This window comes from Myxine glutinosa, chromosome 14, assembly GCF_964187855.1.
Source record: "Myxine glutinosa chromosome 14, kmMyxGlut1.1, whole genome shotgun sequence".
NCBI lineage: Eukaryota > Metazoa > Chordata > Myxini > Myxiniformes > Myxinidae > Myxine > Myxine glutinosa.
The window spans coordinates 35,698,262-35,712,117 of record NC_136274.1 but is presented as its reverse complement, the minus strand read 5'-3'; the positions used below and the strand labels follow the sequence as shown (position 1 = coordinate 35,712,117).

At 41.9% G+C, this 13,856-nt stretch overlaps 2 protein-coding genes across 8 annotated transcripts in view; both read right to left on the bottom strand.

The window, feature by feature from the left end:
- Positions 1-3,033, bottom strand: part of ALDH3B1 (aldehyde dehydrogenase 3 family member B1) — a 59,129-nt gene extending 56,096 nt beyond the window's left edge. Inside the window, exon 1 of the mRNA XM_068135562.2 lies at positions 2,904-3,033. The gene's annotated coding sequence lies outside the window, so the exon portion shown is untranslated. The remainder of the gene's footprint in view (positions 1-2,903) is intronic.
- The window catches only part of LOC137439623 (uncharacterized), a 29,089-nt gene continuing 17,173 nt past the window's right edge, over positions 1,941-13,856 (bottom strand). For 3 of the 7 annotated variants that reach the window (XM_068135555.2, XM_078768263.1, XM_078768264.1), the window contains exons 2-5: positions 9,646-9,715; positions 7,664-9,030; positions 6,951-7,139; positions 1,941-3,045 (exon numbers count right to left, since the gene is read on the bottom strand). In XM_068135555.2, coding sequence (XP_067991656.2) covers positions 2,915-3,045; positions 6,951-7,139; positions 7,664-8,945 — 1,602 coding nt within the window. In that variant the 5' untranslated portion in view covers positions 8,946-9,030; positions 9,646-9,715 and the 3' untranslated portion in view covers positions 1,941-2,914. Of the gene's footprint in view, positions 3,046-6,950; positions 7,140-7,663; positions 9,031-9,645; positions 10,849-11,009; positions 11,615-13,856 lie in introns of those variants that run through there. The other 4 variants (XM_068135557.2, XM_068135559.2, XM_078768265.1 and 1 more) reach the window with 3 other exon arrangements.

Genomic DNA, 13,856 nt, shown 5'->3' with positions numbered 1-13,856 from the left:
CACGTGAAAAAGTAAGTACACCCCATGTAAAGTTTTGACTTTTTCAACATATTTCAACATACAGCTATTTGATCTTCATTTCAACAATATTGATAGATAAAGGTGATATAATATAACAAATATCATGAAACATTTACATTTTGTAGTCCATTGTATAATTTAAATAAACATAAATGCAAATTTCACATGTGGAGAAAGTAAATACACCCCTACATTTATCACTACTTCAAATACCTAAAATTAGAATCAGGTGCACCAGCTCAGGTGCAAATGATTAGAACATCGTTAGAGGAGATCTTGGAGGAACCTGTCTTATTTAAACCTCAGACATTTACTTTGGTTTGCTCTTTGTTGTTGAAGTGTGCGGCGTCACCATGCCTAGATCAAAAGAGCTCTCTGAGGCCTTCAGAAAGAAGGTTATAGATGCCTACGAGTCTGGGAAAGGATTTAAAAAGATCTCCAAACAATTTGAAATCAATCAGTCGACTGTCCGGAAGATCATCCACAAGTGGAGAAGATGCCAAACAACTGCCAACTTGTTCAGGCCAGGCCACCCCAACAAGTTCAGCCTGAGAGCAGACCGCAAGATGCTGAAAGATGTCTCTAAGAACCCCAGAATGTCATCACGGAACCTACAGGTAGCTCTTGCCACTGTTGCTGTCAAAGTGCACGAGTCTACCATTAGAAAGAGGCTGCACAAATTTGATCTACCTGGGAGGTGTGCCAGGAGGAAACCGATGCTGTCCAGAAAGAACATCAGGGAAAGACTAAAGTTTGCCAATGGACACCTAGGCAAAGACCAGCACTTCTGGAACAATGTGCTCTGGACAGATGAGTCAAAGGTAGAGCTATCTGGCCACAGTACCAGAAGACACGTTTGGTGAAAACCAAAGACAGCATTTAGCCACAAGAACCTGATACCAACTGTAAAGCATGGTGGTGGAAATATTATGGTTTGGGGCAGCTTTGCTGCATCAGGGCCTGGGCAGCTCACCATCATTGAATCCACTATGAATTCTTCATTGTACGAGAGGGTGCTTGAGGATAATGTGAGGCCATCTGTCGGAAAGTTGAAGCTCAACCGAAGGTGGACCTTGCAACATGACAATGACCCTATATATACCAGTAAATCCACCAAGGAATGGCTGAAAAGAAAGAAATGGAGGGATCTGGAATGGCCAAGTCAAAGCCCGGATCTAAATCCCATCGAGATGTTGTGGGGGAATTTGAAACGAGCTGTGCATGCAAGAAACCCCTCAAACATCGCACAGCTGAAAGAATTCTGCATGGAGGAGTGGGCAAAAATTTCTCCCAGTCGATGTCAGAGACTGGTAGACAGTTATAAGAAACGCCTACTTGAGGTTGTTTCTGCCAAAGGGGGCAATACCACCTATTGGAGCCAAGGGTGTACTTACTTTTTCCACATGCGAAATTTGCATTTATGTTTATTTAAATTAAACAATGGACTACAAAATGTAAATGTTTCATGATATTTGTTATATTATATCACCTTTATCTCTCAATATTGTTGAAATGAAGATCAAATAGCTGTATGTTGAAATATGTTGAAAAAGTCAAAACTTTACATGGGGTGTACTTACTTTTTCACGTGACTGTATATAATTTTTCTTTTTTCTAATTATTTTGTGGATGTGCACAATTATCATTTTAATCATATTTCTTTATTTTTCTCCCTCAATATTCGGTAACAAGCCGGCTGTCTCGACTAAATTTAACTGTGGTGCTTGAAGGTCCTGTAGCATCCGTCAAAAAGAGGAGGCCATTGTATAGCAGTGGCCTGGTCAAATTCCCTCTCTGTAATTGGTAAAGGGATGCAGATGTTGTTAGATGAATGATAATAACGTGGTTAGTGTCATACAATATATGATGGTGTAAGTTACAGTATACATCTGTCATCAGCATGAAAGGGAAATCACGGCTTCCTGTTTCCAGTGTTAGTTTATTTGTGCAATATGTGCACATTATACACATGTCAAAGTTACCCCACCCAACCCAGTGTTTATAAACATTTTAATCAGGGATTTTGATAATTTTATATCAGGGTGGGAATTGTCCAACAAAAAAATTAGCCTATTTAGGCTGAAGTTTCATTCTTCGACGAACAACCACAACTACTTTTCCACCAATCTTCCGCAAGCCTCGACTAGCCTACACACTCTTCCCCGAGCTTCGACTTTACATGCTAAACTAACTAAAACAAAAAATCTTCACCATCATGTATTGTGTAAATAACAAACATTTTCCAACCTGTTTATGGAATAGATCTTTAACACATCCATCAGAATTCTTTCCGTTGAACCACCATGAATACGTTTTTGCCCACAAAAAAACGCTCCAGGCCCGTCCACATTTCACTGTCTTTTTCATCCGAGTTTGAAACTGCCAACCTAACTCGTTCCGTTCTTGCAGCCGTTGCCACCACCATTTGTCACTTCTTTATTCATCGGTGTCTCGGACAAAGTTCCTTTTTGGAATAAACTCCATTGTCCACCAAACAAAAGCAAAAGGACGAGACAAATGTATCAAACATGTGAATGTAGATCGAATGTCAATGTCCCACCAAACCCTCTTTGGTAGTCACACTTATAGGCAGGCAGATGTGCTAAAGTGGCATGGATGAGATTTTATGACGTCATCCAAGGGAATTATTTTTGGTGACAAGATAAATTAAAATGTTTTCTTTGGCTATAAATCTCTCACAGAGAGATTCTGTTTCATGGTGGAGACTTAATACCCACGTGTTTAACAGGAAAAAGAGGGAGCAGCGCTGGATTTCTAGTTCCAGAATATTGAACACTGTATGAAGAATGAAGAAACCGAATAATTTATTTAATACATCGACCTTTTTGTCCGATCTCATGATGAAAGTGTGCACCACTTACTTCTTAACAAACTAAGTGTGTTGTTGTGCTTCCTCGATGTACAAAGTGCAGGTTTTCTGCTCGTCGTTGCAGCACAATGGCATTTGGGGTAAAGTGACATTTCCATCATCTTTCTCTTCATCAATTTTTTCTTCTGCATTCTCTGCAAGCAAAGCAATGAATTCTGTACTTCTCATTTTAGAACCTGTTACGGTATTTCTCTTATCACATCTGATCTTGAACATTTGTTTTTAAAGCTTTTCCAATCAATCTGAAAACCCAAGCATTATATCAGTATTAACTACCGTACTTCTCAGGATCATTGATGTCGACTAATGGCCTTTTGTGGCTGCAGCCTTATACATTTTAAAAATAAAAAGTATGTGAAATTGCTTTTTCGGTGAATGCCTGCACTGTGCCGAAAAGACAAACACAATCCCACAAGTAAATACACTTCCAATATACGAGTTTAAACAGTCACATACTGTGTTTCCAAGTTTCACTGAACCCAAATTGAAGACCGGGCTGCCACGATCCGGGTTCTCCCGCAGTTTGCGTGTGATCGTCTACCAAAGCTAATTGCTCGCTTTTCCATTCGGCGTATGTTTTTAATGGATGTGGTCAGTTCTTTCAAAGTAGGGCCAAAAATAATAATGTGCATTTCCAGTTACAAGTCACAAAAACATAGGGTCGGTAGGTGGAGAATTTTTTTTTTTCCAGAGATCCTTAATCACAAAGGTATTACAACTGCAAAACGAGAGCAGTCATATTTCTTAAAACACCTTAACCCACACGCACACAGTCTTGAGAAACAAGAACATGGACAGCGTCTGCGAGCGGCAAATTTGTTTGGTCGTGATGATGTAAAATGTCGTAATATTTTGTCCAAGTATTGATAAACAGGTTTTGAAAATGCCACAAAGGCGATTTGTGTTCTACAGTGTTCAAGTATACAATTCAATTTAAATAAAAAAGATTTTAAAGATTGTAGGAAAAAAAATTCCAGAACTTTACCGCCGTTGATGCAGCGTCTTTTACACCACCTTATTTAACACATTGCATTAGTTCTCCGTGCCTGTTGTGTGTCCTTTATGACGTCCTTAAAAACAGTAAGTTTCCTGTTTGAAATGATTTTAAATTGTGTTTGACTGTCAGAGGCAGACAGAAGGAAAAAAAAGTTATCTCTGCACATATGTAATTGGGACGAATTCAGAGCCAAAGTACTGCAAAATTACAGGTTAGTTTTACCATTAACGTTCCAATTTCTGTTCAAAATATAACATTCAATTGAAATTAGGTTGCTCCTCAATCATAAACTGACGTTTGTGGACAGACACACACACAGAGAAAGTGAACCAATTGCTTAACCCCACTTTTCGCTTCACGTTGCATTGATCTTGAACAAGCTCTGCTCTGTGTCCCTGTGCTTTGTAGTGTTAATTGATCAATTGTACATTGCATGCTCATAATTGATTCCTGTACATACATGCTCATTAACTGATCCATTGTACATTGCAGGCTCATTAGTACATTGCTTCCTGATTACGTATATGCTCCCCTCACACCCTCTTAAATCCCTGTAAATAAACCCCTCTTATGGGATTGTTCTTCCAATCTGCCCAAGGCATCTTTTCCATCATTGGTACAGTATAGCCGTTCTAGGGTGGCTGGGACGTTCTACCCCAATTGATTGGCTCTAGTACAAGTCCTGTGCGTGCTTGCAGTTCCACTTGACTGCTTCTAAAAGATAACATTAAGTACACATCAAGGAAACTTTGCGGGAAACCTGGTTGGAAAGCCCATCACCCCAGGTAAATGGTAATCAGACGGAGGACCCTGGGCGATTCGGTTGACTAATTGGCTTTTGCGGTTGCCTAACAACCCATCTGGGGTGTGGAGTTAATCGCACCCGGCGGCCTCAGATCGGGTGGTTCGGGAGGAATCGAGGCAAACAACTCCCTACCCCTCGTCGTAGATCCGAAACCCATGGCCATAACAATATAGATGTAACGTGGTTAATAGCCGCTCATACCTGCTAAGTTTCAGTGACAGCAGGATGTGTCTCTGTTTTGATGCATTTATTATAACGACAAATGCAGACTATTTTTTCTTTTTTTTCACGCATTTATTAAAATTAATAAATTTGGATTGATGTCGTTCCCAGACATTTCACATTGGTTTTGGGGTGCACCATATACAATGAATTGTCTGATGGTGTGACTGATTCAGGGCCGAATAAGTGTATCCGTATGCAATGTCACAAAGCTCTAAACTACTCATCAACTGCATTGCATTTTTCAACATTCTCTTTTTGCCCTGAAGGTGACATCTCAATGCTATAGCCAATGCCAAACATGCTGTAGTCATCGTAATGGCTGCTGCCACTTTGAAGGTGCAGCATGGGAGTAACTGACCAAAAAATAAAATATCAGCACCAATCTCCCTGTGGGCGATTATAAAATAAGGATCGCTCAGTGACCGGAAACAGTCAAAAATAAAATTTGGGGAACACTGTAGAACCTAAATCCTGAGAGCTCAAATAGCCCACTCAAGATTGCTAGTTGCCTCTGCCACCAAAGGTGGATGGAGGTTGTTTTCACGTTTGTCTGTGGACAGGACATCTCAAAGTTGTGGGCAGATTAGGATGAAACTTGTTGGACAGATTGTGTGTGTGACAAGAACAAATGTGCCTGTAATTGCATTTTATGTTATTTGACTTTTTGACCCCAGCGGGGCAAAAAATGATACTATCGCACCATCGTGTAATGTGGTGATCATATCTACCACGTTTGGTGAATTTCTGCCCAACAGTTTGGGAGAAGATGGCATGACAGACAGACGTAGCCGATTACAATATCCCTCCATTTTTATGCCTCCGTTGACGAAGTCGCCGGAGGCATTATGTTTTCAGGTTGTCCGTCCAGCTGTCCGTCCGTGATAGGTTTTCGTTACCGCGATAATTTGAGAACGGCTGAAGGGATCTTAGTCAAACTTGGTGCAGGTATGTATACTGAGGTAAAGATGAACTTATTCGATTTTGGAGTCACGAGGTCAAAGGCCAAAAGTCGAGGTCATGTTGGGTAAAAATCCTGTTACCGTGCGCGATAACTTGTGAACCAGTGATGGGATTCTGACCAAATTTGGTACACTTATGTAGAATGATGTAAGGATAAACTGATTAGATTTTGGGGTCAAGTGGTCAAAGGTCAAAGTCTGTAATATGTCTATAACTTGAGAGCGGCTGAAGTGATCTAATTCAAACTTGGTACAGTTATGTATAATGATGTAAAGATGAACTGATTAGATGTTGGGGTCAAGTGGTCAAAGTCTGTAATATGTCTATAACTTGAGAGCGGCTGAAGTGATCTAATTCAAACTTGGTACAGGTATGTATAATGATGTAAAGATGAACTGATTAAATTTTGGGGTCCCGAGGTCAAAGGTCAGAAGTCATGTCAGCTAAAAATGTGATAACTTGAGAACAGCTGAATGGATTTAAAGCGAACTTGGTACAAGTATTATAATGATGCAATAATGTGGGCGGAGGCATATCGGGTGACGTCGAAGAGTGTTGTTCTAGTTTTTTTTCAGAAAGTTTGGAGGTAACAATGGTGTCTTTCCTTTTGGTTTGACCAAAAATGTATACCGTTTCATCTGATTGGCTGGCCTTCATTCAGTCGTGCTTCCGCTCACCTTGGCAAAGCGTCAGGATAAAATTCAGGTGGGCTTGCTTCGACAGTCCAAACAATGATGGCTAAATTACATGGAAATGCAGTAACAGGGGCAGCACAGTTTTCAAACCGAGTTGAGTGGTGCATGGAAACGAGGTGTTAACAGGTGCATGGAAACGAGGTGTTAACATGTTTGAATTTAATATCAGCCAAATGTCTGTATTTTGTTACATTATTAAAGAGTGAATAAAAGGTCCAAAAACACATCTTCACTTTCTCTCTCTCTCATGTCTCTGGATTTAGTAGCACCATTTATTTGACAAAAAAAATTTTCCTGACTTTTATAGATGTTTTCCCACCTCCCTTCCCTCCTTCACCAAAGAAGCAGCAGTCATACCTTCGATTAAGACTTCTTGTTGCAGAACATCACCATCTGTTTCTGCAAAGAACACCTTTAGTTGGAGTACGTCTTCGAGACTGCTGGCACCGTCACTGGGTGACTGGTTGCTGACAGTCCACGCGATGACGAGATCACTGCTCAACTCGTTCGATTCTTCACCCACTTGTCTGTCATGGTGAGCAGTTCCTGAAGTAGCAACACAGACGCTATTTTAACGGATTCAAATATTCAATCAGAGTATCATATGGTTCGGCCAAGCATTGCTTAAATGAAAGAGAACTCTGTTACCATTTCACAATAAGAACAATAAACAACGTTTTTGTTATTTGAGCCTGAATTTGGAAATCTCAATTTTGCACCACGACAGTATAAGAAATACAATAATTTATCTTGAGTACGCCAGATGCATGGCGTCGTCTTGCAACGTCTCCGGCAATGTAGTCTGCCACCAGCAGTGCAACAACAATCGATATTTTGTATGTCCCTTCCTTTGAAAACAGTGCCAGCAGATTAAACAGCCGATTTAAAGTCAGCTCTAAAGGACACTGCTCTTTGATGTAACACCCTGACCACGAAGAAGGTCTTTAGACAGAGATCCTATTCTGGCGGGTCTATCACCAAGCTATCTTGCAATCCTCAAAAACAAGTTAAGTCAGCATACTACCTCAACATTGATATCTTTACCAACGTTTTTCCATCTAACCGCTTACCAAGGACGGAAACTTGTTCTTGCAGTAAGTTGTTACGGAGTATTCTTACTTCATTCTCTTTCTGCTTGCTTTCAACGCTACTTATGGCATCTTCAATGGATGACTTGTCCTCGGTCAAACTGGCAACGGGCACAAGTGGCAATTGTAAATTGCCAAAGTTCCGAACAAGCTCATCTGGAGTGCTCAACTCGGTGTCATCCGCTGCCGGCTGGGTGTTGTATCCGAATGCTGGGCTTGCGGTAGCAACATTTGAGCGGTCCAGCGGTCCATTTGCAGGACAAAAGCCGTGCTTAGTAGGTTTCTTTCCATTGCAATTGCGCACAACACGGTATTTTTTTAACTTCAGCTTGGACTTGTACCTCCTCACCCAATTGTGTATAGTTGTGAAATGCATTTTTCTGCCAAACTCCTTTGAATATTTTTCTGTGGTCTCTTTCAACGTGTGCTCGGCAGCATATCGTGCCACTTCCAGTCGATCACCATCGGCAAACTTCCCAATGAATGGCACACCCGTTTTTACTTGGGATCTGTATTTATTCACCCAACAACGGACTGTCGACTCACTAACTCTTCGGCCATATTCTTTTGAGAACTTCCTCACAGCTTTTCTCAGACTGTGCCGGGAAGCATACCATGCAGCCTTTAGCCGTTGTTGAAGATTAAAATTTATGTATCCTTTACGTTTGTGCTTCCTTGGTGGCGGTAACGACGCGTTGTTCGGAGAAATGTCATTGTGAAATGAAATGGCAGTCTTGTGACGGCGCAAGCCCACAGACAATTCAGATAAGTTGTGTTTCTTCATCCATCCCTGGACTGTTGACAGACCAATTTTTCTGCGAAACGCCTTTGAAAACTTCTTGACAGCTTTCTTAATAGTGTATTTGGCAGCGTATTGTGCAACTATCAGCCGCTGTTCGTCGTTGTAACTGTGGTAGTTTCCTCGTTTGCAATTCCGCGGTGATGGCGATCTCTGAACAATCTCGCCAGCCAACGACTTAGTCGTGGTACATGTGGTACAGCCCTCCGCATAAGGCAGACCGGGGGATAGGTCAGGAAACTTTAATTTCTTCATCCAGCTACGGATTGTCGACTCGCTGATCTTTTGGCCAAATTCTTTTGAAAACCACCTGGAAGCTTTTGTCGGATTGTTTTCGATGGCATATTTTGCAGCCATCAGTCGTTGGTCATCATTATAAGTGGCATAGCTTCCTCGTTTACGTTTATGCGATAGTGGTTGTGGCGTGGAACTGGAAACCTCACAAGAATCGGTCATCTCACCCATGATAGAGAAACAAAGAGGACGTACAATAGCACCTCATGGAAACTCTTGGTGGGAGACCAGACGACGAGTGGACGCCATGGGCTACCTGTGGTTTGAAGGGGTTAAGGCAAGAGCATGTCATCAGTGGCCATCAATTGTAGCACATCCACCATAATATCAGTTTGTGAGTGGAAAGAGGAGAAACAGCTAATCCAAGGAAAGACTAAAGCAACGAAATATGAAATTGCAAAATAAAAATTAAGTTCATGGAAAGTTCCACAAACATAGCAAAAACTTCATGAAAATCCAGCCTACAAACACTCATAAATCAAAGGAATTAAACACTGCATCGGAGCAAAAGAGTGACACTGCCCGAAACGTCAGTTTCTCCACACGTTGATAGAAGTTCTGCTGATTTTTTTTTTTCAAATTATTTTGCACTTTTAATTTGGAATTCAATCTGAAAGTGTTTTTCACAGGTAAGAAAGGTAAAAACGAAGAGAAAGGCAATTGTAGAAGGATAAAGGTGGGCAATCATCTGAGGTTGGCAAAACAACACATAAATCGAACAACTGACGCATTAAATGAATGGGATTTTCAAAAATGTGTCAATCATTGAAGAATTGGAAATGTGCATACCCAGTCATAATACTTTACATTTAATCTATTGTTAGGGAGGGATTCCAAGTTTAAAAACAGAGTTCTGAGGTGAACATGCTACCTGTTTCCTCGTCATGATCCAGGAGCTCATCAGTATTATATGAAATGCAAGATCTGACGTGCCACAAAATCTGAAATGACAAAAAATGACAGCCCACCTGGAGTTTGCAAAAAGGCACTTGAAAGATTCAGAGCATGATGCAAAATATCCTGTGGTCTGATGAGACGACAATTGAACTCTTTGGCCTGAATGCAAAGCTCTACGTCTGGCGGAAACCGAGCACAGCTCATCACTCGTCTAACACCATCCCTACTGTGAGGCATAGTGGTGGCAGCATCATGCTATGGGGATGCTTTTCAATAGCAGGGACTAGGAGACTTGTAAGGATAGAGGGAACAATGAATGGAGCCAAATGCAGGCAAATCCTTGAGGATAACCTACTTCAGAATGCAAGAGACCTCAGAGTGCAGAGAAGATTTACGTTCTAACAGGAAAATGACCACAAGCATACAGCCAAAGCAACACTGTAATGGCTATAGAACAAGAACATGAAAGTCCTCAAGTGGCCCAGCCAAAGCCCAGACTTTAATCCTATTCAGAATCTGTGGTTAGACTTGAAGATTGCGGTTCACTGATGCTCTCCATCCAACTTGACAGAACTTGAACAAATCTGCAAGGAAGAATGGGAGAAATTCCCCAAATCCAGATGTGCAAAACTGATACAGACATACACAAGAAGACTCGAAGCTGTGATCGCTGCCAAATGCGCTTCTACAAAGTATCGACTCAGGGGGTTGAATGCTTGGCCCACTCATCTTGTGCAAACTGCTCCAGTTCTCCAAGATGTGAAGGGTGCCTCCTCCCAACTGCTGTTTTCAGATCTCCCCACAGGTGTTCAATGGGATTTAGATCTGGACTCATTGCTGGCCACTTCAGAACAGTCCAGCGTTTTATCTTGAACCATTCCTGGGTGCTTTTTAAAGTGTGTTTGGGGTCATTGTCCTGCTGCAAGACCCATGACCTTCGACGGAGACCCAGCTTTCTGACACGGGGTTGAACATTGCGCTCCAAAATGCCTTGGTAATCTCCTGATTTCATGATACTTTGCACACATTCAAGGCACCCTGTGTCAGAGGCAGCACAGCAACCCCAAAAACACGACTGAACGACCTCCATCTTTGACTGTAGGGAAGGTGTTCTTTTCTTTGAAGGCTTCATTTTGTTTTTTGTAAACACAGAGATGTGCTTTACCAAAAAGCTCAAATTTGGTCTCATCTGTCCACAGGACATTCTCCCAGGATTTTGGCTTGTTTGGGTGTGTTTTGCCCAGTCGGGCTTTCTTAGCAGTGGAGTCCTGGGTCTCCTACCAGAGAACTCCCTTTCATCGAGTTGGCGATGGATGGTGCAAGTTGAAACTGTCGTACCTTGTGTCTGAAGGTCAGCTTCAATCTCCTTGGCAGTTGATCGAGGCGCTTTCTCCACCATTCAAACAATCCTTCGCTGCAATCTTCAATGAAGTTTTCTCTTGCGGCCACGTCCAGGGAGGTTGGCTACAGTGCCATGGGCATTAAACTTTCTGATAACATTGCGTATGGTGGACACAGGAACATCAAGATCTCTGGAGATGGGCTTGTAGCCTTGATATTGTCCATGCTTGGCTACAATCTTGTGTCTGACCTCCTCAGACAATTCTCTGGTTTTCTTTCTTTTCTCCATGCTCATTGCGGGACACACAGTGACACAAAACAGCAGAATGACTCCTTTTCTCCATTCAAACTGGTTGAATGAGTGATTTTTATATTGGAGGCACCTGCCACTCACCACAGGTGAGTTCAATTCCAAAGTGAAGGAGAATCACCTGCTTGAAATCTAATTATTTCTAACAACTTCTAAAAGGTGCCAATAATATTGTCCGGGCAATTTTAGGATTTCTGTGTGGAATAAGCTAAGATTTAGTATGGTTTTCAGCTTTTTTTGTTTTGTTCCACTGCAAACCAAAGAAATACATGTGAATACCAAAATATTTTTTAATTTCAACAATTTTTTGAAAGAAATGGTGCATTATTTGAAAAAAGTGCAAGGGTGCCAATATTTTTGGCCACTGCTGTACATACATACACATACACACACACACACACACACACACACACACAAAGCCTGACAGGAAACTACTTGGGCAGCACCAACGTTGTGCAAAGAGCATTCAAACCCAAGCTGGACAACTGAGAAGGTCATGTGCAGACATGTGTATACATACATATATATATATATATATATATATATATATATATATATATATACATACATATATATATATATATATATATATATATATATATATATATATATCTATATATATATATATATATATATATATATATATATATATATATATATATATATATATATATATATATATATATATATATATATCTATATATATCTATCTATATATATATATATATATATATATATATATATATACATCTATCTATATATATATATATATATATATATATATATATATATATATATCTATCTATATATATATATATATATATATATATATATATATATATATATATATATATTGTTGCGAATATGGAATTTGGCCTCCATATCCGCTTGTAAATATTCCCCTATTTCCCCAATACTCCCCAACTATCCCCAATCCCCCATTCCCTAGTCCCATTGTCTGTAAACAACACTCTGTAGAACCGACCTTCCCCTCTTTCCTCCATTAAATGTCGTGCCCAGGTCCACCGCATCTCACGTAGACAACTTTCGGACATCTTGCTAGTTATTCTTAGTCTATGTCAGTTAAGGACTCGTTTCCATTAATTCTGACTCTTCGTTGCACCAGAATGTGATTATATGGCACCAGTAGTGAGTTTAGGACCTTCCCATACCTCCTCCCATCTTCTTCCCCAAACAACAACAACTACAACAACAGAGGGGCGCGGCGTGCGGGGAGTGTGCGTCCTCACACCGGCTCGGTTAGACGCCATGACCATGCGCTCCACGGGGTTACCACGAAGGGGCTCCTTGTCAGCCCCTCGTCAAGGGCGGAGCCGGTAACCCCCCTGCACGCACCCAATGAGAAGCGACGTGCCGATTCCATCTGGGGCGGAGCTAACGAGCCGAGGGCGTGTCACTCCCCGCCGGATATACGCGGCGACTTACCGGATGTGAGGTCAGATGCGCCTGAACTACGGAGAGCAGAGGACGCCACCGCCACCCCCAGCGCGACGATACCTCCCCGCATCTTTGGACCGGACCGGACCGGGTCGATTCTGCCCTGAGCCCAGGTGCACCTGGAGCCATCGATTCTGCCTTTCCTTGCCATCAATCCCCGTGTGAGTCAGTTTTTGTCCCGTTTATCTGTCGTCTGTTGGGGTTAATATAAGAGTGTGTCTAAGTGCCTATCTTACTATGCTGTACCTCTCGTCTCTGTAGTCTAACCTTCCGCCATAATATAACCTCCTCCGGAGGTCTTGAGAACTGAACCCTTGGTGTCGTGTCATTTGAATCCCAGCCGTTGTGTCCTTTTCCTTCATCGATTTAGCATAGCGCGACTTAGTCAACGTTCGAGCATAATCGGGTAAACTGTGCAGACGTGGTCATACCAAACCGCTCGGTAAACTAACATCCACAACCGCGTCTGTAACAATTGGTGTCTGGGAGTGGGATTCGAGGCCCGACCAAATTAAAAAAAAAAAAAAAAAACGAATAGAGGAAAAAAAAAAATTTGGTCAAAATTTGGAGCGGCCGAAATTTGTTTTGTTGTATAAAAACCCGAATTTTGAAAGTCGCGCTATGGCAGACCAAGTCAGCTGGGGTCCGGTAGGGGAGAGTGAGGCAGGGTCGGTCCAGGACCAAATTGAGGGACGCGAGGAGAGCAAAGCAGTGAGGGCGGCAGGGTCGCAAAATAGCGTTGTCGTGCACGAGGTGGCCACGGCGTCCACGCCCGCGACCGTGGCAGCGCCCCTGGTGGATTCGAACCTTTTCCTCCTGCAAATGAGGGCCCTTATGGAACGAATGGGAGACCAAATTGTGGGAATGAGGGCTCAGGGTGAGCGAATGGAGGGCCAAATGGGGGTAATGGGGAACCGGATGGATGCTCAGAGTGAGCAATTGGGGGTAATGGGAAACCAAATGGGGGTAATGAGGGACAAAGCGAGGGGTACTGGTGAGGGGTTAGACAATAATTTTAAGGGATTAGACAAGAAATTTGGGAAGTTAGACAATAATTTTGAGGAGTTAGACAAGAA